At 35.7% G+C, this 25035-nt stretch overlaps 1 protein-coding gene and 3 pseudogenes across 3 annotated transcripts; all 4 read right to left on the minus strand.

The window, feature by feature from the left end:
* Nucleotides 1-98: 98 nt before the first annotated feature.
* LOC149005834 (phosphoglycerate kinase, cytosolic-like) lies at nt 99-3829 on the minus strand. The gene is made up of 7 exons (XM_089169111.1): nt 3720-3829; nt 3413-3614; nt 2404-2481; nt 2055-2315; nt 1214-1531; nt 965-1123; nt 99-579 (listed from the first exon to the last, which is right to left on the minus strand). The coding sequence occupies exons 2-7, from the start codon at nt 3605-3607 to the stop codon at nt 385-387; spliced, it is 1206 nt and encodes a 401-aa protein (XP_089025237.1). The 5' UTR covers nt 3608-3614; nt 3720-3829; the 3' UTR covers nt 99-384.
* Nucleotides 3830-5157: 1328 nt separating this feature from the next.
* Nucleotides 5158-8690, minus strand: LOC149005835 (sugar transport protein 14-like; annotated as a pseudogene). The gene is made up of 4 exons (XR_016175685.1): nt 8410-8690; nt 8155-8327; nt 6250-7202; nt 5158-5946 (listed from the first exon to the last, which is right to left on the minus strand). The product of XR_016175685.1 is annotated as a sugar transport protein 14-like (transcript).
* A 3570-nt stretch (nt 8691-12260) lies between these two features.
* LOC149005836 (3-hydroxyisobutyryl-CoA hydrolase 1-like) lies at nt 12261-16109 on the minus strand (annotated as a pseudogene). The gene is made up of 14 exons (XR_016175474.1): nt 16035-16109; nt 15799-15879; nt 15595-15663; nt 15107-15170; nt 14905-14984; nt 14733-14816; nt 14405-14489; nt 14027-14112; nt 13782-13903; nt 13558-13618; nt 13281-13382; nt 13056-13157; nt 12917-12958; nt 12261-12398 (listed from the first exon to the last, which is right to left on the minus strand). The product of XR_016175474.1 is annotated as a 3-hydroxyisobutyryl-CoA hydrolase 1-like (transcript).
* Nucleotides 16110-19220: 3111 nt separating this feature from the next.
* LOC149005837 (wax ester synthase/diacylglycerol acyltransferase 4-like) lies at nt 19221-21532 on the minus strand (annotated as a pseudogene).
* Between the last annotated feature and the right edge of the window lie 3503 nt (nt 21533-25035).

Consider the following 25035-nt stretch of genomic DNA (forward strand, 5'->3'; position numbering starts at 1 on the left):
ATTTTGGACTTAAATTACAATGTCATCAAGGGGCCTTCTGTCCAACCATCCACAAAATTAAGCTTCAACCTAACCTGCCCAGGTTTGATAGATATCTGTAAATGAATTTGCAGGATCATCAAGTATTCAGTATGAAACACACCACATTTGCCAATTTACTCTTCTCAATAGAAGATGCCTATGATATGAACACTCATTCTATAGAGGACAGGCCTCAAGCAATACATAACTCATGTTCAAAGAGATTCATCTTATTCAAATTCAACTCATAGCCTCTGACTCATTAGCTCTAATTTTGATACAAATAACATAAAACAGGGACGCCTGGTAAACAACACCACCAAAAGGGGAGAACCCAAACGGAAAATTGTAACATGAACTGCTTCAAGCATCATTAAGGGCAAGAACTCCAGGAAGAGATTTTCCCTCGAGCAGCTCCAAGCTTGCACCTCCCCCAGTGGAGATGTGACTCATCTTGTCTGCAAGTCCTGCCTTTTCTACAGCAGCAACTGAATCACCACCTCCAATGATGGTTGTTACACCCTTTGCAGTGAGCTCTGCCAACTTCTTAGCAATTGCCTGAAAAACATAGAGAAATGTTTTTAGTCTTGAACTGATAAAAACCCATGTGACACTTATTTAAGATTTCATGCTATATTTAGGGTAGGCTCAGAAAAAATGGATTGCACTAAATACTCCCAGACCAAGGACATATGAAGGGCGAGCAGTCACAGCTCATAGGTCATTTAAGCATTTGTGTCGATGACCATATTAGTATATGGACTTCCAAAGAATTTTATTCTAAACTGATTTTTCGGTGATTTATGATTCTCTCTGTACAACATTTATCAAAGAAAACGAAATATATTCAAGCATTGAAGTAGCTTTTAGATCAAGAAAATGTATCCCAGTAATATATTTCCATAGAAAAAGGATAAATTTGTTTTGTCAGGTCGTGACATACGTCTGTTCCTGCGGCAAACTTCTCAAACTCGAACACGCCCATTGGTCCATTCCAAATGATAGTTTGGGTAGTATCCAAAGTTTCACTGAATGTCTTGATGGAATCGGGTCCAATGTCCAACCCCATCCAACCATCTGGGATGCTAGATGCTGACACAACCTGTGAGAACATTAATATAATATGTTCAGATCATGTCCTTGTTCCAATCATGAAGCCATTGTATTAACATATAACAGCGAAGGAACAAACCTTGGTATTAGCATCAGCAGAGAACTTGTCTGCAATAACCACATCAGTGGGAAGCAAAACAGATACACCTTTGGACTTGGCCTTCTCAAGAAGTGATGTTGCAAGATCAAGCTTGTCTTCCTCGACAAGGGAAGATCCAACAGCATATCCTTGCGCTTTGTAGAACGTGAACATCATTCCTCCACCCAGCACAAGGATATTAACCTTCTCAAACAAGGACTCCATAACCCCAATCTTGGATGACACTTTTGAGCCACCTACAATAGCAGCAAATGGCCTCTTGGGATTTGACACTGCTCCAACAAGATAGTCAAGTTCCTGGAAAGTACAAACCAGCCTATCATTTTTATGAACATCTTTAAAGCAAGCTAAACTTCAACAAATACGAAAAACTAGGAAGCTAAATGAATTACACAATCAACAATAAATTAGGATCACAAGACATTACTTTTACTGTGGCAGCAGTGAGAAAGTGGAAATTATTCAGGAATTCTCAGATGCAGCCATCTATGAATAACCAAATCAACTATCGAAGCCTAAACTACTTCCTATGTAATATCTCTCAGGGGTGCAATGCAGGTTCTTCATTGAACACCAAAACAATTGGGACCTTTATGATAATGTCAAAATCAGTATTCTAATTCTAAGATATTCTGGACACATCAGAAAATTATGGGAGACAACAAGCCACCATCATCAAGGGGTAAAATCCCTAACCTGATAATATGCGAAGACACACAATACCCTCTCCATATGCTTGTTCAGAATGCATAAACTTTTTGTTTAGCAGATACTTGGAAAAGATAAATGAGAATCATTAAGAAGAGAAATATTCCCATACCTTCTGCATAAGGAATCCAGCAACGGCAGGCTTCAAATACTTTGCAACTCCCTCTGTGGAAGCATGGGCTCTGTGAGCAGTGCCAAATGCATCATTCACGTAAAGGTCAGCAAGAGCAGCAAGCTTCTTTGCAAACTCAGGGTCATTTTTCTCTTCCTCCTTGTAGAACCTAACATTCTCCAGGAGAAGAACACCCCCATCAGGGAGGCCAGCCACCAATGTCTCAACTTCACTGCCGATACAGTCATTAGCCATCTCAACCTAATCAAAGGAGGCGCATTTGATAAGAAAAAAGAACCTTGTCTCAGATACAATATGCAACACAACCAAATTGAAAGTTAAAACATACCTTGATGCCAAGTAGCTCAGACAATCTAGGAACAAGAGGCTTCAAGCTGTACTTGGGTGTGACACCCTTGGGCCGTCCCTGAAATCCATATAACATTTCTAAGTCTCCATAAAACCCATATAATTCAGTAATTCAGCACCAATATTAAATAAGGGTGTACATGGTGCAAATGCTACCACCACTGCAAAGTCTGGGTCATAACGTAGGCAGCCATACCCTGCTTAATCAGTGAGCATGTTTCCATACTTGAAATGTGACCAACTTGATCACAGTGGAGCAGCCTTACCGTTGCACCAAGGCTCTCCGTCAGGACAGTCCATTAGAAAACACTCTAATCTAGAATCTTTTATATTCAACACTTCTATCACAGAAAAATTCTGTATACATCTCAAAATATACCATAAGCATAAAAGGGTGGACGAAATGATCAAAGCCCCCTCCCATCATACCTAAATTCACTGCATTAAATGAGATTTAACAATAATAAAAGAAAAGGAAAGAAAGATATAAATAAAAAGAAAAAATAGCAATTAAAAAAAAAAAGAAATAGAAGAAGAAGAAGTAACAATAAAACCCCAAACCAAAGATAATTTGATCAATAAAAGCAAGCATCTTTAGACAACAAAGATGTACGACTTTAAACTAGAAGAAGCTAAGATTTTTTTTTTTTTTTTTCCTTCCTTCGGATGGGTCCATTCTGTTTCTATAAGGAAAAACTCAACAAGGCAATTTATTGAAAATATACAAAATGACCAGCAGATCAATGCTAACAAAACATAAGCCCAACCTCGGAATAGTATTCCAGAAATTAGTCAAAGCAAACAACGGAAGAAAAAATCCGACATAAAAGATAAAGAAAATATAAATTCAAAGACAAGATGAACTCACTTCTATTAGAAACATACTCATTGATCTTACCAGAAGGGAAGTGAGAAACAACCCATTTCAGAAAAACTGAAAAATTAAACAATAAAAAAGACTACCAAAAGTCGGATTAGGAACTGCTTACCAGATGGCTGGCGAGGATAACCTTGGCACCATGGCCCATCAAGTACTTGATCGTGGGAACAGATGCCCTAACTCTAGTATCATCGGTAATATTCAAACTTTCATCCAAAGGAACATTCAGATCAACTCTAACAAACACCCTCTTCCCCTTCAAATCGGCCTCCGTCAGAGAACTCACACTCTTCTTGGTCGCCATTAAAGACCTGAAAAACAGAGGGATCAAAACAGAACAGAAAAACAAAAAGAAAAAGGTCAGATGATGAATCTGATTCTTAAAAATGATCGATAAAGGGAAGATTCAAACTTACAATGAGTAAACGAGATCAGAAAGAGAAAAAAAATGTATATGAGTGTTTTGGATGTGTTCTTCAGAGCTTCCAGAAAGTGTTGCGAATGAACTATGGGAAGAAACAGAGCTAAAACGGCAGGTTAATTTAAGCTTACTTTTCGTTCGTCTTGGTGGGCTGAGGCCCATTGGGTAGGGCCCATTGAATTACTTTTCTCATCGTAAAACTGTGGGCGTAGACAAATTTCATCTTACCAAGACCAAAACCGCCTCGTCAAACAGATTTCAGTAGCGACCACCTTCACTAACCGTTAGATTGGAATATGCTTTTCGGTAGGATCGAGAAAAAAATTAGTTGGCGCTTGACGAATTGATTCACTTCAAAAAGAAGAAATTTATTCGGTTCTAGATTTTTGAAAGCAAATAGTTTTCTATCTTTTCCAAACTTGCAAAAACTTTTTTAATAGAATATTATTTAAAGCCAAAAAGTGTTTAATATTTAAATAAAAAATACAAGAAAATGATGCAACCTTATTCCAAATCAAGCACAAAGGTTTACCCCAAAAAGAAAAAGAAAAAAAAAAATCAAGCACAAAGAATATCATATTGTGTACCCTGATCATTGGGCTTGATATTTTTGAATACATAATCTACTAGCTCAATCGATATTAGAATGAAAGCTCTTTTATATCAGGCTGCAAATTCTATTGGATATGAGGATGTGATCGAGACATGTAAGCTACCCTGAGATGAATCTCACATCCATGAAAAAACTAAGAAACTTATATTAGGTGGTGATTGCATTGGGGAAAATTGGCAACTTACAAGTTATGGAATTAGCAGCTTTTGAGGTCACGAAAATGCGGAATAGAATTAATCAATAATGTGTGCAAAACTACTAATTGATTGCATGCTATTATTTCCTAAAAGTTTGAACTTTTAGGTGGAAATAATATCAAACACGATATCAATGTAGGAGTCACATTTGTCATGTGATCTCTGCTTGGGATACGTAGGGAAATGTCGACATGTACATTGAAGTCATCCTTCCTTTGTAGTTTGAGCTTTAGGGGAAATAGTAACTATTGGCGACTAGACCTTAAATATATGGGTAGCTTTCATTTCTTTCATGGATACCGCATATGACTTCTTTAACTTTTTACTGATAAAAAATGTTGCCAAGACTTGAAATTTAAACCAAAATATGACCTCGATGAGTTTGTGTTTAACAAATTTCCCTCAGGTTTATTTCAAAATTTTATTTGTTAAAATCATTGTATCCTTTGGTTTGACCAATTTGATGTGGATTCCTTGAACTGTACTCTCAAACCAAGATTTATGTAGGCGATTGATTATTTCTAAGCTTGAATTCTGTTTTTTAAAGAAAATTTCCCAATGACCATGAGTTATAGGATTCAACCACATATAATGTTCTAATCCAAAAACGAGGATAAATACAACAAGTGTAGAGTGTCCTTGAATTCGAATATTATACATGAATTAAATATATAATACAAAATAGGTTGACATTCATATGTGTGTATGTTCATCTACTGGTATATATGAAAAGAAACTACATGACAAGAACTAAAAGGTTTTACATTATAGATGTGTATATGTTCGTCACATAGCTAATAAATTTAATGCAGGATAGTAAATATGAAAGAAGAAAAATTATATAATATGATAAATTCAATCAAATATATAATGTCTTTGACATAAACAAAATGCGAAATTCTAATTCAATGTTGCTCTTTGTGGCTCTCCAAAGGAAGTTCGCTTGCAATTAAGAAGTTTCCTTGACAAAATCCTAACCTAAACGCACTGCCTTGTGATCTGATTGTGGGACAAATCTCTTCCAATACCAGTGGCTTTGCCAAAGAAGAACTATCTCTTCTATTGGGACTTGCTTTGTCTCTGGCAGAAGGAAGTAAATGAAAAGACTCATGAAGATGATCAAGGCCACGAACAGCAAAAATATACCAAACTTGAGTTTGCAGAGAGACACCAAGAAACACTGTGCAACAAGAGCAGTAAATAAGAGGTTGTTGCAGACCACTACACTTTGCCCAGCAGATCTTATCTCTAAGGGAAAGATCTCACTAGTGACCAGCCACCCAAGAGGTCCCCATGACCAACCATAAGCAAGGACAAATAAGCAGATCATCATCACAAGCAAAACTGCATATCCTTTAGGAAGCTCCTCTCCTTTTCCAAACTTGAGTGCTAAGGACAATGGCCACCACAAGCTGCAATTTATCAATTAAATAGAGAATTAATTGGGGTTTTGAAGATAAGGATTAGTTCAGTAAGCTACAAGATATAAGAGATTTTAATCATTTTTGTTGGGTTTGATGGAAATTTAATGTATCCCAGATGATAGGTATTTGATCAATGAGTCAAAAGTTCCAAAGCTGATGGAATAAACTGAGTTAAATCCTTTAACCTATCATATACTAAGTTGGCACAATCTAGGATTCATGCACCAAATTAGGCTTTATTAGTCACATAACATAAATAAAATTAAGTAGAGCAGGGTGATGAATTCATACCATGGAGGTGATCATTTGAATTCCAGCTTCCATGAAGAGGAACCTCCGGCCTTTCCTATCAACAAGATACATGGAAACAAATGTTGCGAGCACAAGCATTGAACTTGTTATGATGGAGGAGTAGAGAGATGTGTTGGATCCAAAACCCAAGCTCTGAAACATAACTGGAGCATAAAAGAGTATAGAATTCATGCCAGTAAGTTGCTGGAATGCTGGAATTCCCAGAGCTCCAATCACCAATTGTGGCCGGTGCTGACGCTTTAGAAGATTGCGAAAGGGATGTTCAACAGCGCGAGCTGCTTCACTTGCAATCTTGAGATCCTCAAACTCTGCATCCACATTTTTTGTACCTCTAAGTCTCTCCAAATTAATTCTTGCCTGCTCTAGTTTGCCTTGTTCAACAAGGCTGTTAGGGGTTTCAGGAAGAAAGATTCCCCCAACAAACATGAGAGTTGCAGGAACCATAGCTAGACCAAGAGACAATCTCCATCCCCAAGGGTGAAGCTTATCAGTGAAATAATTTATGATGTTGGCTACTAGAATGCCCAGGCAGGTGGTTAGTTGGAATAGTTGGTTGACGCTGCCTCTAATCTTTGGTGGTGCAGTTTCTGAAAGATAGAGAGGGACAGCCTGATTACCGAACCCTATGCCAACGCCGAGAAGGATTCGACCAACGATGAGCATGAACATGTTGACGGAGACAGCATTTAGGAGTCCACCAAGGAAGAAACTGACAGCACCAAAGATGATGCTTGCTCTCCTCCCTTTCTTTCTAGTTAAATATGAGGCACCAAAGGTGGACACAAGGCCAGCAAAGTAGAGAGAGGAAGTAAAGAGTGTGAGAAGCTGGTTATCATACTTGCAGTAATCAGTCTCATTGAGATGTTCTTGTTTCCTTCTGTAGATTTTTGGGAAGAAACGAACCAAGAAGTCATCCATTGAAGTCACTCCACCTGAGACATCATTTCTACATAATTAGGCCTACAGAATTATCAGATCATGACTAGATTAATTGGCTAGCTTGTTCAGGCTGTAACTTCCTATGAATCAACATATATACTCTCTCCAGAACTACTATTCTTGGCAGGCTAATTACATATTCAGACTCACAAAACACAGCCTTAAAAGCCAGGAATTAAGCAGAGAGCAGCACTCTTCATAAGTTTTCATATTTAGGTTATTCAAATCTGACATGAGATTATTAGTCTCATTCATTAATCCAAAGGACAAAAGAAAAAGGGGGGAGAAAAAAGAGTGCTAAATTGAAGGCCCAAGCCCAAGAGCCAGAAAAACACCAAGAGTGAAAATTAATGTTTCCTTCTTTTTTTTTTTTTTTGACTTTTTGAAGATTAGAGCTCAACAACAGAGTCCTTATCAAGAGAGTGACGGCCTCTCTAACCCAGTTACTTCTTGTACACTCCTGAAGTAGAGGGGAGGAGGTTTAAGAAAAAGAAAGACCCCTAGGGTTCAAAGATGTGAGTCCAGATTCTCTTCACCTACTATTCTCATCCACCTAATTTTTTTCTCTCACAGCTCACTTGACACTGGTGGACCTGAGTAGATTAATACAGGTGGGTCATGAGAGAAAAAAATTGTGGTGACCGTGAGAGGGAGTGGAGAGGATCTGTATCAGATGCAAGGAGTATTGCCCAAAACAGAATCGAGCCCCGAAGATGGGTTAGACGAGAGGGAACACAATTATGCTAGAAAAACTCAGAACCAAATAAATTCTAAGATTGCCTGTTGCCTTTAGTAGTACTTACTGTGCTGGATGACTGATTTCTTCATAAAAAGCAATAACAGGATGAAAGATTACCAAGCAATGAAGAAAAATGTGTCTAACTAGGAGTAGTAAGATAAAAACCCAGATGAAGATCCAGAAACACAGAGAAAGAATTCACATACCAGACACACCAAGATCATATCCGAAGAGAGAGCCTCCAATGGCTCCAACAAAACAAGCAAAGATAAAGGTACCAGTGATCCTGTACTCATAAAGGTGTGCCTTTTTGGCACTCTCTGCGTCCAGAAATACTCCCCCTGCCATTGATGAGATTCTTTAAGCTTCCTATGTTCCCCTGCAAGCATTAATCGAATTGGGTCAAGAAAAATTAAGATCGTTTGCTCATCTAATTGAATAGAAGAAGAGGAGAAACTAACCAGAGTCGTGATGAAAGTGATAGAAGTGATTTTGATTCCCTGGAAAGAGGATGAATATAAATTCTGACCTTCGGAACCTTTATATAAGAACAATTGAAGGGAAATATTTTTGGATAAGGATATACAGATCCATATACAGTTTCTGAGTTTGAAACTGATTAGTTTGCAAGGGGTTGGCCAAAATGAGAGGAGCCTCATATCTATAGAATTCACCTTCAGCATTGACTTGGATTAACTTACTATCATAACCTTATTTTGGTGAAGTATCAGATTATCATGACAGGCTGTATATTACCAAGCTTTGATAAGAACTACTTACCATATCAGATCAGTCAAAGAACTCAGCTGGCATACATGCCTAATTTCAGCTTTAAATGGAAAATCTAACTAATAAAAAAAAAAAAAATTGGTCAAACCTACATAATAATTGAAAATTTAAGGATCACATGAAAATGCATGTACATGCATGCATAACAGAGAGAGAGAGAGATGTGCATGTTACAAAAGTTGGGAAGCCATCCTATAGTGTTACATGCTGACCTGGCGAAAACCCCTTTTTTTACTTAATTATTTACTATAAAAATGATTCTAAAATTTGAAAATATCTACTTAGATTTGAATATAGGAGATAAAAATCCTTATTAGTTATTAGAGCAAATTACATGTACACCCCGTTTGTTTGAAAATAATTGTATATTGCTCTTTGAAATTTATTCTACTATAATTGCACTACTCTTTGTATTTTAAATTATGTATCAACCGTTCCTCTACTACTAAAATAATAGGCTTAAGTAATGAGTCAACATGTACTATATTTTAAAATTCTCAACATTGTTCTTTTTTAATTATTTCAAATCAAACCCTTAAAAAAAATACATATTTAAAGCATAGAAGTTTTTCTATATTCAAACAGGACCAATTGAATTCTTGATAAAGCAAATTTTTCTAAGTAGTTTCGTAAATGGTTATATAAAAGGAGGTCGATTCACCATAAAAATTGATTCATTTTTATTGTTTTAAAACTTAGATTAAGATTCAATGAGGGTAAATATGTATTTCTACATTTCAAACTAATGGTGTTTGTCACAAGAGAACATTGTAATAGAATAGGTTTTAACGGGTGTAAACATAATTGTTTACAAACAAAGGGACTGTAACTATAATTTGCTCTAATTATTAGAAGAGGTTGATTTTTTCATTATATTGAATTTAATATGTAAACATGTGGAGGAATTAATTGTTACTTAATGCGTTCAGTTTTCTAATTAACTCAAGTAGAAAGTGGTTTAAAAAAAAAAGAAGAACAAAAAGGAAAAATAATTATAGCTTACCGGTGAAAACTTGCCTAAGAACTTTCATTCATGAAGAGGAGAGGAAATTATTGGTTCTATCTTTAATGGATAAGAGAAGGAGATAATGATATGCATCCACTTCTGCGGCTAAGAAAATTTTCAGTGAGAAAGATCACGCGGTGAAGAGATGTGACATGGACACGAAGAAGTTGTCAGAAATAATCTCAACCAGTGATATTGTTGCCTCATATATAGAAATTCTATTACAGTCAATATTCTCTCTTGCTGTGGTTATGTGCCCAAATGTGGACTGCTATCTATATTCAGCCAGATTTGAAGATGGCCATGGAGGTGGTGCAAGGTTCTGTTGCTACTCTTTGGTATGCGATGGGGTTGATTGAAGACATCAGAGAACTTTGCTTGGGCTTTTCCAGCTGCATTTCTCTCACCGCGTGGGTGAAATAAATCCAGTGTACAGACTACTTTGCTAGTCTTGTTCCAATGCTTTTAGGAACTGAGGTTGGATACAAAGTTTCTACTTGCTGTCCTTCATCAACATGTCTGTGGGGGAGGCTACAGGAGACGCTTCCATTGTGTGTATCCTTGCTTCACTTTTGAATGATTTGTCCAAAGGAAGAAATAACCATATGTCATATACTAGATGCATGTAAGTGAATTAGTGAAAAGTGGAAAAATGTCAATGGAGTTAATTTTTTTTTTTTTGGGGGAAACACCTACGGAACAAGTTGGGATGTGCTATACACGTGCCTCACTCTACCACAATAGTGGCAACCTCTTATATCAGGGTAGTAAGACTAAGGAAGTCTTGCTTTTGAACTTCTATCTCTCCACACCCTTCTCCCTACCACTCCCTTGGGTCTATGGGCCCTCAGTACTTGTGACTAGTTTGATGATGACTGAAAAAGACAAGTTGATCAGCTATGTTAGCAAGGCCCTCACACAATCTCAACCCAACCCAATCTTGCCAAGGTTTAACCAAGCACAACTAGACCTCGTTTGGCCTTGAATAATTAGCAGCCGGAACTTTTCGTGTAATATTAGAATTGTATGATAAATGGTGTCAGGACCTCAACAGAATTGAGTGGCCCATGTGTTGCCTCATATCCCAACTTGAGCCATGTTGTGCAATACCTAGATTATAAGGAAATAAAGTTTGTCATTCCCCATAAGTACGGGCTTTCGATTGACTAGCAAGCACTTGATCTTACAAGTGTATCAGAATAGGTGACACTTGACCTAAAAATGTTTTATGTAGACTGATGCTTCTAAAGTGTATTTCATTTTCAAAAGTAGAGGATGAATGACTCTTTTTTTATAACTTTAAATGTTGCTTTACTCTCCAAAGCCTCTCTTTTTCTAGTGAAAAATTTTGAATCCTAATATTGTTTAGCTGTTGTAGTGGAAATTAGTTCTATCCATTTCTGATGTAGAATTATGACATGTGTCACAACATCACATCAAATGGTTGAATCCATTTATAAGTCACATTAAAGAGTTGTGATTAAGTTTAAAAAAAGAAAAAAAAAGAAAAATGATGTGACTTGTAAGTGGACCTCTCAACCTTTTGATGTGATATTGGGAGTCTGGGACAAATGTCACATATAACTACAAGGAAATGGATGGTCCATTTCCTTTATCAGAAATGGACTAGATATTAGTGCCTGTTTTAGTGTACATCAACTATAAAGGGACTTCCAATCCATCTTTTAATTCGCATCCTCATTAGTTTAGGAATATCTGAATCCGTCCAATTACTAATAGGATGCGGATATGATGTATCATTTTCTTACTGATTTTTATCCGTCCAATAAAATTATCTGATTAAGTTATTTACCTGAATTTATTTTCTTATTTTTATAAATTTTTTACTTGAGATATGTGACTTTTTTCTTTTTACTTTTTTATTTTTAATTTTCCACTAAAATAACTACCAAAGTTGCTAAATTCTTAAATTTCAAACCTAACCCTCACAAATAAAGTGCTAAAGGTTTGTATTCATACCAATTTATAGGAAGTCATGTATCTCATTGTACAAGTATAAGATCTAAACTTGATCTTTTGTAACATAGCGCACAACTGAGGCCTTTGACTCAACTCTTTTTTCTTTTTTTTCTTTTTTGGTCTCTGAGGTTCATCATGGCCAGCTTGCGCGCACCTCAATTACATCCTCTATGGGTAGCTTTGTCATCTACAAGGGTCGAACCCCATAACCTCTCCATTGAGAAGTATGGATTTTACCACTCTACCAACCCTACATTGACTTTGACTCAACTCTTTTTCTTCTTGGTACATAGGCTTCGACTTAACTCATCCTTATTTATTTATGATGTGGTCGTTAGGTTTATCAGAACATGGGTGGCATGATATTTGAGATCAATCATACACTATATTTTTAACTAATATATGCTCGCTAGACCCTCTTATTCTTTTGAACCCTTATATTTTAATTTATCATCAAACCAACAAAATATAAATATCCAACTGATCATGTGTGTATTACATACTTCACACTACAATTATTTTTTTCCGTACATAGCATTAGAGCCGAGCTCTAGTTAAAATGGCTTCCTGAGATTTAGCATCAAGCTGTAGGTCTTTCCATTCACCATCATCCACTTTAGTGAAATATTGATTCACCATCTCATCACTAACCAACTCCAGTTTTGAAGGCTCCCACTGAATTCAAAAATAATAATAATAAATAAATCAATAATGTTATATTTTGGCGGGAAAAAAAAATCAATAATGTTATACATCACCTAAAGGGATTTCTAAAGGCAAATTTATATTCATGCATTTAGTATTTTTGAGTTTTTCTCAATAGACCCTGTTAGTCTCTTTAGCCCTTTTATACTATATCATCGGATGAACTAACAAAACAAATATAGATATGCAACTAATTTCATGTAATAAGGACTACTACATAGTACATATATACTACACTTATTCTTTTGCATGCATAACATTATGGCCTTGCTCTAATTAAAATGACTTCATGAGATTTAGCATCTAAGTTGTAGATTTTTTCATCATTATCATCCACTTTAGTGAAATATTGATTTACCATTTTATCACTAACCAATTCTAAAGCTCCCACTAGATTAAAAAAATAAAAAATAAAAATAAACCATTAATGTTACCGAAGAACATTATTATCCATGTTGATTAATTAAGAATTTTTTTTTAAATTGTACCTTTGGCTGTTTGTCCTTCTCAAAAAATATTGCTCTACAACCCTACATTAAAAATAAATAAAAAAAGTTAGAAAATAAGAAATAAAAAAAATTATAAAAAAAATTCAAAGAATAATAAATTATTAATCTATTTTGAAACCTCAAAGAAATCATTGTTCACTGTTTTACGCATCACATGAGAATGCATTCTAAACTCTCGAGTTAGGCATTGATCTAGTTCTTGCCCTCATCCTTCTCGTATCTATTTTAATCAACATATTTTGGTATAGAAAAACAAAGCCAAAATAATTAGAATTTGCTAGAGGTTTTATTCTAACAAAAATGATAAATAAATTCTTGTTCTATTAGGATAAAAATTTAGTACCGATCTTAGGAAAATTTTAAGACTAGTTGGAGATGCTATTTTCATAGACTTGATTGCCGCTACAATCCAAGTATCCGCTGCATTCCCGCTAGCTTCACTTTCCTACAAAAACAAGAATATATTCTAATATGACAATCTTTTCTATATAAATGACTAATTAAGACAATAAATCAAAAGTGAAAAGATTACAAAATAAACATATCAGAGAAAGCAAGAAAGTAAATAATGAATAAAATCGCCTTGTAAGACCTAAATTTACTTGTATTTTTGTTCTTACCAATGCTGATACTATTTCTTCAACTGTTTTTCTTGAGAAACATTTGTTAATGATTTCCATGCTGTATAATCATGGCAAACCTCAATCATAATAGATAAGAATGTAAAGAATATGAAAAAAAAAATTTCAACAAAAAATAAAATAAAATGAATGCTATTGAAATGTATTAGAACATTTGAGCAAACATCAGTATATGTATTTCCACATGTAAGTTTACTAGTTACCTTCTCAAAGCACCATTAGATTTAATAAGCGTTTCTTGTGTGAACTTATTGATGACTTTAGACACAACAATTGGATCTCCAGAATCAACTTCATCCAGCTCTTTTTCCAATGAAGGTAAATCCTATCATAATAAAATCCATAATTTATGAATTATTAACAACTTAAAAGTGTGATTTCCATAATTTGTACATTTAAGCTTGTTAGATATGAAATATTAAGGTACTATGAGTGTAAATAAGATTACCTTCGACCTGACAAAATGAGTAGCAAGACCACATGCTACCATCTCTGCTCCATCTAACCTTGTACCGGTAAGGCCCAAATATTCTCCTAAATGATATTAATATATGAGCATTTTAAGTATTCTGTGATGAAACTGAATAAAACATGTTGTAAATCGAATTATTTGACAACACGATAATGCTAGAAGAATTTACCAAGGAGAAAAGGATAATGCTAGATGATATATGTAGCGACTAATCTTCAAGTTGAACTTTGAAAATCAATTTTTTTCATAATGACAATGTCTTTACTATAAAATGGTTTGCAATATGTATGACAATATATTTTTTTAACCATTGTGTGATTATTGTTTCCATAGAAAGTGATGTCAAATCATTACCAAAGTAGCCTGGCAGCTTAGACAAAAAATATGATGCACCTACATCTGGAAAAAGCCCTAAAACTGCTTCTGGCATTGCAAATATCTGGACAAAGAAATATGCTAAAATATTAGTTTATATTAAAGAGAAAAAGTGAGAAAGTGTCACAAGATTCACTCCAAATAGTAGAAAGAAAATCAGTCATAAATAAACAAATAAATAATGAGTGACAAGCTAAAATTGAAATAGAAAATTATTGGCATCACCATGGTTATTGAATAGTGATGATCATTTTTCATTCAAACCAATAACATTACCTCAAACCTCATTAAAAGTTCATATTATTACCGCTTGCTCAGTCACAACTCGAAACCTTGCATTCATTGATAACCCAGCACCACCTCCCATAACCACTCCATCGATAAGACAAATCTTCATGATTAAATTTTTAATTATCAAGTCCGTATCAGGGTCAAGGGAAAAAAATAAAACAAAATTATTAATAAGGATAACATCTCACCAAAGTTTTACTAAGTGTGGCTAGAACATAGTCTAGGGTAAGTTGTTTCCGAGAATAAATCGCACCGAAACTCCAGTGACCTGATACATATAGTCAAGTGTGATATAAGTTAGTAGACCATTTACTAATTTGCTCCAGAACACCCTTTCTACATTACAATCTCACAATTGTAAAATTATTTTGTAATATTAAACGTCCATACCGGAAGTGCATAATTGAATAAAAGCTACACAATCGCCACCAGCACAAAATCCTTTTCCATTCCCCTGCAATATGTTAAAAATCTTTTGATTATAACTTCTCTAGGAATAGATTACTAATTCGAGGAGAACTAAACTAGCCTCTTCTACTCCTAGAATAAATTTGGGAACCTTCCCACAAAACAGTTTTAGCATTCTTGTGTTCTCCAAGAATAGAAGAACATGTGATAGGTGAATATCAATATGGTTCTCTGTTTCGTTCGTCAAGAATGAAACAGTGAGAAACTGGTTTGAAGAATAGTATTTACAAAAGAAGGCTTTGATGTCTTGTCAGGGGAGAGGAAACTTGAAAAAATAGTCTTGACGCTAAAAGCCTCTCAAGGCCACCCCCACCAATCAATGTTATTGTTGATCAGTTCAAAGGGAGTGAAGCTACTGACTTTTGCGATAATTCACCTTGAATATCTTTACCAAGGAGAGAAAAGATTACCTTCAATATCACTACTTGCACTCTGGAATCGTGTTCATATTCTTTTAACTTCTTCAACATTTGAAGAATCTACCAGTAGCAGAAGAAGAGAGAAAGGAAAAAGGTTAACCGGGATAGACATGTAAAAGCTAAAGTATAGGTTTAAAGATGACTCGTTATTATGATCATGATAAAGAATATGATGATTCAATTTCCTCTGCATACCATATTATACGTAAGAGAATTCAATCTCATAGGCCTATTTAATATCACCTTTCTCACACATGATTTTTCTTCAAACAGAACCTGAGAGAGAAAGAGTGTTATCAGATTCTGGTGATGGAAATAATGAAATCGATTGGTTTCCTACATAAAAGGGTAGCAAGGTCACAGAGAGAGAGAGAGAGAGAGAGCGAGAGAGAGAAAGAACCTAGTTAGGTTCTCCCTTGAAGGGATAGTACCTGATTAGCTTCTTCGTTGAAGGGATAGTTTGAGGCCATGAAAGAAAATATTGGTGGAACTCTCCAGCAGAGGAAAAGAACTCAACTGATGAGTTAAAGAAGCCACAAAGAAGAAAAGAACTTAACTGACGAGTTAAAGGAGCCACAAGGACAATTATATAAATAGACACGTTAGCATCCATTTCTTTGAATCAAGTACCAGTTAAATATTTGGACGAAAAATAAAGTACCAGTTCAATAAAAATGCTCAGCAAGATTTTTTTCTAATGACAGACGCAGCCATTAGCTACATTTATTGTATCATATTCAAAGTAAGTTCCATATTCCCAATGGAACTGTTTCTCGAACAGAAAGTCATCAAACAAAACTGGCGATTTACTCCTAAAAATTTATTTTTAATAATTTGAATAAAATCCTCTATTTGAGTAGTAAATTATTAAAAAAACTAATTGTAAGTCACTAAAATTATTTTAAACATGACGTTGTGTAACTAACTAGTAAAAAATAATAACTAAACTATATATGCATAAAAAAGATTGGTTTGGAGTAATTTGGTTGGGTGGGGAATATTAATATTAATTTAGAGATTTGGTAATTTTTTTCAAAAATAAAATTCATTTTAGTAAAAAAAAAATTAAAATAATAAATTTTTTATCCAAGCCAGCTTGCGAGCACCTCAACTACATCTAGGGACTTAATTTGAAGTGTCAAACTCTAATTAACATGCATGTACGTACCTCAACAACATTAGGGGACTTAATATGAAGTGTCAAACTCTAATTAACATACATATGCACACCTCAACTACATTGGGGGACTTAATTTGAACTGTCAAACTCTAATTAACATGCACGTACGTACCACAAGTAAATTTGAACTGTCAAACTCTAATTAACATGCACGTACGTACCTCAAGTACAGCAAGGGGACTTAATTTGAACTGTCAATAATTAATATGCATGTACGTACCTCAAGTACATCAGGGGGTCTTAATTTGAACTGTGAAACTCTAATTAACATGCAGTCTGTGGTTAAAATTCCAAGGTGCAAAAAGTGATTATTTTTAGATAATAAAATATCTTACTCTCTGTGGTTGTGTGTGTATTTTGTAAAGAAAATAAACATAGAAGAGCAAAACCTAAATTGAAAACCCATCCCTTGCAAAGAACCTCTGAGTATCAACATAATACTAGGAGGTCCTCTCTCTCTCACTCTCTCTTTTTTATTAAGTGTGCTATTTATCTTTCTAATCTATGTTTTCATGTCAAGAATGGCACTGGTTTTCCAACGAAATGAGAGTGGATTTCCTTTGCTGAAAAAGTTTTATCTTGTCATGTGGGAAATTTTGTTACATAGGGCTGAAATCTTTTAGATGAGTATATTTTCTGAATATTTAATCCAACGCTCTTGCATATAACATTTAACACTATGATTATATATGCACATTCCTTACCATAATGTGTCCTTGGTCTTCTTTTTCAATTGAATTAACATAGACACGTGATGTAGGATGAATCGTTGGATATTAAAGGAAAAGTGGGTGAATTGAAGTAACCTTGAACATGGAAAGGACTCCTAGGATTTATGATCTAAGATAATGTGTAGTCTACCTTGAAAGGGTCATTCTGGTTTTTCTGTGTGGAGTTATTTAAAATTTTTATTTTCTAATTATTTTTTATTTTCTTAGCCAAATAATTGGTTGGTTACTAGGTACTTTTCATTTTCCTAGAGTTAAGTTAGTTAAAAAAATTAACTACTAAGAGTTAACTTGGTTGGAAAATCAATAGTCGAAGACTCTAAAGGAGTCTATAAATTGAGATGTATTCCTTGAGGCGAATCAATAAAAATTTTATTTTGAGCTTTGTCAAATTTTTATCTCTTCCTTGTGGATTCTAGGCTGTTAAAACGAACACCAATAAATAGTGAATCAAAATAAGAACACATAGGGATTTAACATGGTTCACGCATCAATGCGATGTGTTACGTCCACCACAAGAAGAGCTTTTTAGAGGAGAAGAACAAAAGAAGATCTCACAACCAATCTCTAAGAATAACGTTATAATTAGGACTCTCACCTAAGACCCTGATTGAAAATTTCAAATCTCTTAATGATCTCATCGGCGAACATAAGATAAATATATAGACTCTAATCGGGTAAACGGGTTGATCTATCGGGTCAGGTTGTATCATACCACGGAGGCACAACCCTCGCAGCCCCTCCATAGACAAAGATCAGTAATGACCTCCGGACTTGGGCTAGGCCCAAGCTCTCTATTTCCATTGCAAATACCTAAAATTGGGTGGATTAAAGTAACATTGAACAACCAACGGGGGTTGGTCCAAGGGGTAAGCAGCTTGGTCCGCTTAAGCAAGGTTCTGGTATCGAAACCTTGTGGATGCAAAAAATCCCCGCTGGGAGACTCACCCACCACAGCCAGATGTGCGACCCGGGTCGAACACCGGATTAGTCAGGGCATAGCCTTGGAAACCGGGGTTGGCAACCCAAAAGAAAAAAAAAAAAAAAAAGTAACATTGAACATCAAAGGGACACCTAGAATCTATGAATAGGGGTTATTCTATTATTCATGGTACCATAGATTTTTTATTTATTTATTTTAATTTTTTGGAACTGGTGCTTTTTTTAATAATGAAAATGCCGTCCACAAAGGTCAAACCCATGACTTCTCCACTAAAAATTATGGATCTTATCACTCAACCAATCCTGCATTTTGCCCCCCCCCCCCCCCAAAAAAAAACAATCACTCTTCAATTTTTTGAAATTTCCCCTATTCCATTCCCAAAATTTTGAGACATCCCCTCTAACCCTCTTTCCGTGTGAAATATCAATACTTGGGCTCTTGTTTACATAAAATTTTTAACAATAAAAATAATGGGTAGAAATTTCATTGTATTCTATATGAAACATCAGTAATTGGCCAGTGCATGGTTTATGATGTTCATAACTTTTGTGTACTAACCCATTAATATAAGCACTCTTTTTCTTTTCTTTTTTTTTTTTTTTTTTTTTTGCTGGCAAGTTTATATTAGGGGGAGGGGGGGGGGAATTACTAATATAGGTGCCGGGCGAAGGGTGCAAACCGAAGACCTCCCCATGGGAATTTGGGCTTTTAACCACTTAGCTAACCCACCATTGGCACACTTATTACATAAAAGAAATCTAAAGAACTATCCCTGTTGGACCTTGATGGAGTTGGCAGCGGCATCCTTCATTTCAAGCAATGCATCTTCAAAACATTTGGCCAAAAGCTCAGGATCAGGAATGATGTCTCTCGCCACTAGGATTTGCATATCTGCTCTTCCTGCATAACTCACCATATGCATTGTAATTGCCTGCACCATTGATACGATAGTATATATACTCAACTTCCCCTGTAAAGAAATGTGTCTGTGTGTTGGAATGCTAAAAGAAGAGCAAAAATGTTGGAAGCATTACATGAGCAAAGGCAGCCGTGTTGACTCGAATGTAAGTGACAGGATTCCCAGCCAACATACTCTCCTCTTTTGGTCCATGAACATTAGAAATTGTGAATGTTGTGTTACAAAAACCCTATAATGGAGATATAGCGCTAGCTGACAAAATTCATAACCAGAGCAGGTGAGATTTAACATTACAAATTTGGTCTTCTGCTGTTGATTGGAAAAAAGAAAATCTCTTTCACCTTAGGGCTTAAAAGGGAGACAACCCTGTATGATAGATGTGCTTCCAGAGAAAGCTTTTTCTTGTCGATCATGGCTTTAGCTCTCTTTACATACTCAAGAGGGTCATTGAGTTTTCTATGATAATAAACAGGAAGAATCACGTACCCAATTTGGTTGCCCCACCTTGTTCCTCCTGATTTACCACTCTTCACCAGTTTTGACAGTTCCTGACCAATACTTTCATGTCAAAAATCAATTATAGTTCTTGAAAGAAAAGAAAAATGCATGAACTAGAACTGCAATCCTGGCTGTTTTCTGATGTTAACCATTGATAAACCAGAGATTTGAGTCCCTTCACGTAGTTCTGCTAGAAGTAATTGAATCATATAAAGTACATTAAAATATGAGATTTGTTTCAAAAAATATTAGTTTTTGGGAAGACTTACTATCTGAGTTCTTCAAATCCAAGTATCTTGATAGTCCGGATGACACCACACCAAATAGAACATCATTGATGGTCTGCACAGGAATTGCATTTTGAATCTCACTAAGCACCAGAAGAATGTCATCTAAACTACTAAAACCCAACCCACTAATGATATCGGTTGTATAACAAACTGAGCAAATTAACTATTGTATTTCTTAATACGGCAATGGTGCCTTTGGTGCCATGTGAATGAAGAAAGCTTAAGGAAGTGGTGTAGGGTTGTTATAGCCCCATCTAGATTTTTTTCTCCTCCTGAGAGTGTGTCTCTTTTTCCTCCGGTATAGGAGTGCTTCTAGGTTTTTTTTTTTTAGGGTTTTGGCTGTTTAATCTTAGTACTTGTTTGTTTATAGTTCAAATTTTTTTTCAAAAAAATGTGAAACGGGTGGTCGGATTTGGACCTCACCACTTGTTTTCGATCCTCACCGTTGGGTGCTTCAGTTCTGCACATTAATTGCACAACACTGAAGCATTCGCTCCTTGTTAGAGGGGGAAGGAGGTCGGAAATTTTTAGAGGGGGTAAAGTAAGTTAAAATTTGTTTAAGAGGAGTTGCATGTAAAAAGCCAATGAAATTGTTACCGCATTAACGAGAGCTTTCTTGACAGTTTTCATGTCGTCGATGCTGAACTTGGCAGTGGCAATCTTCCTCGGCCACATCTCCACCCCTTCGCCGCCGCTTACGGTGGTCATCTGGTCTTTTACCCAAAAGCTTCTAAGCAGGAACTCCGTCGCATAAATCAAAGTAAACCAACCAACCATGACTAATCTCAAACATGACCTCCATATCCTCTTTAATCTCCCACAAATTCCAACCTCTTCATGTTCACTCCTCGAAACTGAAGAAGAAAAAGTAGGGATTGTTGCCATTTCATCCGGTTGATCAGCTTTCCGGCAAAGATCAATTAACAGAGGCATCAGAGAAATTCCATCTCCAATGGAGTGATGGATTCTGAATACACAACACCTTCGGTTCTTCACCACATGAACTTCCCAAAGCGGCTTATACCTACTCATCGGCGATGAAACAGCTAGATCCGCCAAGTAATCGTTCACCACCATTTCATCATCATCATCATTGTTTTCTTCACCACCGATATCTCGAAGAAAAACGTGTTCATCAAGGTCAAGTTGAGTTCTTCTCCAATGCTCTATCCCTTTCTCGTCTCTCACCAAGACACTATTGAACCTTGGGTGTTGAAACATGAGTGAATCTTTCATAACTCCCTTCAAAGCTTCAAGGTCGATTGAGTTTTTCAGCCCAACCACGCAATGGATCACCTGATTCATTTTTGGTTGAAGTAAGAGTCTTCCTACAGGTGTTAGAGGCTCATTGTCTTCCCAGATAGCCATGCCAAGTTTGAAGTTTCTCTGCTCCAAAGTCTCCAACACGACACTGACTTTGGATTACAGATTTTGTACTTGGCACTTGGGAGGAGGAGAAGCATTTGCCAATTATTTTTATAGATTTGAAAAGCATTACAGTTGTCACCATCAGTTTTGTTTTGATTGTCTCCAGCTGGAGGAGCAACTTCCACTGGCTAATGATTAATTGCATTAGTAGACTGTCACACTCAGTGACCCCCCTTCCTGACCGGAATGTGCTCTTCCCAAGTTTTATGACAAATATCCGACCAGCATGAATTGGAATTAAATTCCAATCAAGATTTATGACCACAAAATAGCAGTATGGATCATCCACCCACATGAATTGAAATTAAATTTCAATCAATATGGGTAGTTGGTTGTTAAGTATCAATGTGAAAATCACGCATTTTCTTTGAAATAAGATTAACATAAATAAACTTTCTGGTGTTGAATGATATTAGAAAGAATAGTTAACAGTGTCCAACAAATTTATTTATGGTAATCTTGCTTGAAGGAAGAATCGTATTTTATAAATTAACGCTTGGCAACCCATCTATCCCTGTCCGATGCAAATCAAGCCTAAATCCTGTTGTGACCCAACCATGGTTATATATATATATATATATATATATATATATATATATATATATATATATATATATATATATATATATATATATATATATATATATATATATATATATATATAATATTAATATTAATAATTATATATGACTTGGAACTTGGGACATGGGGACTTGGGACGTGGGTCATAGGTCTTGATCTAGAAGGCCCATTTTGTCATGGGCCTAATCTGGAAAGCCCACTATTGGGTTAAAACGTGGAGATGCCATTAGAGAGGCACTTTCTTTTAGGGAGGTCAGCTAGACAGGTAATTTCCTATAGGAAGTTTAGCTAAATAGGTACCTTCACAAAGAGAGGTAACATTACCCTTTCACCCACAGCCTTTGGGGCTCTATATAAACCTATTTTTGAGTTCATTCTTGATACTGAATTTCTTTCTCCTCCTTCTCTCTCTCTCTCTCTCTCTCTCTCTCTCTCTCTCTCTCTACCTGTTGTTATTCTGTTAAGTAGTGAACGTAACCTGATTACACCTTTTGTAACCTTTCTGAGGTGCAACCTTAAAGGATTGGGCTGATTGATCTTGGGGTGAAGACACAATTAGAACCTGTATTGCACAATTTGGGGTGTCTAAATACCTTAAAGAAAGTATCTCTGGTACGTTTCAGCTCTAAAGAAATATTGTGATTACAACAACCGTTCAAGTGTTTGTGCTGATTCCTCAACAAAGTTCAACAAGTTTAAGGTATTTAGTATTGTCCTACTATGGCTACTAATGACACCACCGAAGTAGTCAACACAACCGTTGGAAAAGATACCGACAAGAAGGACTCTGCAAACACAAGTACACATGAGAAAGTTACTGAGAACAACACTCCTCTTCCATCTCTGCAAGCTTCGCAACCAATAACAGGAAAATCATATTTTGACAAAATCGACCAGTTCAAAGGTGAGAACTTCAAACGTTGGAAGCAAATGTAGTATTTTGCACTTATGGAAGCTGGGATAGCATTTGTACTGAATGAACCCCAACCTGATAAATCAAGTGATCCTTTATTCGATTAGAAAAGGATCGAATGGTTCACTGTAGATTTCAAATGTTATACAATGTGGATAGTTCTTAGGAAATTGTTTATGAAATCTGGGAGGCATTAGTCAAGAAGTATACTCTTGAGGATGCCGGTAACTTAAGGTTTGTGGTTGAAAATTTTTTGGAGTTTATGATGGACGATGGGATTAGCATCTCTGACCAAGTAGACAAATATCTAGTATTGGTAGGGAATCTGGCAAAAGAGAATATCATTATACAGATGCCTTTATGACTAGTGCTTTGACAGACAAGCTTCCTTCCTCTTGGAGTGCCTTTAAGGTCTCAATGAAGCAGAAGAGGAAAGATTGGGCCTTTGACAGTGTTGTGGTTCGGATCAAAATAGAAGAGAGGAACCGACTTAGGAATCAACTTGTTAATTCCAATAAGCCCAAGGCCAACTTGGTAGAGATTGAATAGAAAAAAAAAATCTAATAAGTCTCTGAAATCTAACCAAGATGTTAGTTTCAAAAAGAAGAAGAGAGCATGCTACAATTGTGGCAAACCTGGGCATTACATAAAGGATTGCAAGGTAAAGAAGAAAGGAGGATCAGAGAAAGCAAGGTCTAATCTAATTGATACTGAGATCTACACTACAATGATGACAGAGGCTTTTGTGGTCGAAAAGTCAACATCTTGGGTGATAAATACAGGTGCTACCAGGCACATTAGTGGAGATAGGAGCTTCTTTTCCAAGTACTCTGATGTTGCTGACAAGATCTTCACAGAAAATTCTCAACCAGCTAATGTAATCGGAAAATGACAAATCACCCTAAAGCTTACCTCTAGAAAAATTTTGAAGTTGGAGAATGTCCTCTATGTACCAGATATAAGGCAAAATCTGATCTCTAGCTCGCTCATGAATAAAGCTGGGTTCAAATTGTCTTTTGAAGCAGACAAAACAGTTCTCTTGAAAAATGATGTATTTACTGGAAAATGTTATCTAAATGATGGTCTATTTGTATTGAGTATTACTGAATTAATAAATACTTCGATTCTTGCTTATGTTCTTAATTCTTTTGATTTATGGCATGATAGACTAGGTCATAGTAGTGCACCTTATATATCTCAATTAAGTAAGTTGGGCATTATACATAGTGTCAAACCACCATTGACTAAATGTCAAATTTGTGTTGATGCTAAGTTTACAAAGAAACCTCATAAGTCAGTGGATAGGAAAAAGAATTCACTAGAACTAGTGCATAGTGATTTATGTGACTTCAAATCACAAGAATTAAGAGATGATAACAGGTATGTTATCACCTTTATTAATGATTGTTCTAGATACACTATGATACTGAAATCTAAGAATGAAACTTACAATGCATTTCTATCCTATAAAGCAGAAGTAGATAATCAACTTGGAAGAAAGATTAAAAGGCTAAGGACAAACAGAGGGTCATATACTTCAACCTTAGTAAATTCTTTGAAGAGAATGGCATTATTTATGAAACCACTGCCCTATATCAGCCAGAGTCTAATGGGATAGCAAAACGGAAAAATCGTTCATTAAAAGAAATGATGAATGCAATGTTAATCAGTTTTGGCTTACCTCTTGACTTGTGGGGGATGCAAAATTAACCTCGTGTTATGTTTTAAACATAATTCTGCATAGGAAAACTGGAATGATACCATATGAAAAATGGTATTTAAGAAAACCTAGTGTTAAACACTTGAGAACATGGGGTTATTTGGTCAAAGTGGCCGTTTTAGAACCTAAGAATCGAAAAATTGGTCCTAAAACCATTGACTATGTGTTTTTAGGATATGCAGTGCATAGTTCCGCATACTGTTGCATGGTTATAATAACCATCGAAGATAT

This window comes from Hakea prostrata, chromosome 9, assembly GCF_041222555.1.
Source record: "Hakea prostrata isolate BN-2017 chromosome 9, UWA_Hpros_2, whole genome shotgun sequence".
Lineage (NCBI taxonomy): Eukaryota > Viridiplantae > Streptophyta > Magnoliopsida > Proteales > Proteaceae > Hakea > Hakea prostrata.

Bases quoted from the DNA above. Each gene is read 5' to 3' on its own strand.
- LOC149005834 (XM_089169111.1), bottom strand. From the start codon at position 3,607: ATGGCGACCAAGAAGAGTGTGAGTTCTCTGACGGAGGCCGATTTGAAG. The intron at 1,532-2,054 runs GTATGGGAATAT...TGTACTTTCCAG, and splicing joins CTGGATTCCTTATGCAGAAG to GAACTTGACTATCTTGTTGG. The intron at 1,124-1,213 runs GTTTGTTCCTTC...ATGTTCTCACAG, and splicing joins CTGCTGATGCTAATACCAAG to GTTGTGTCAGCATCTAGCAT.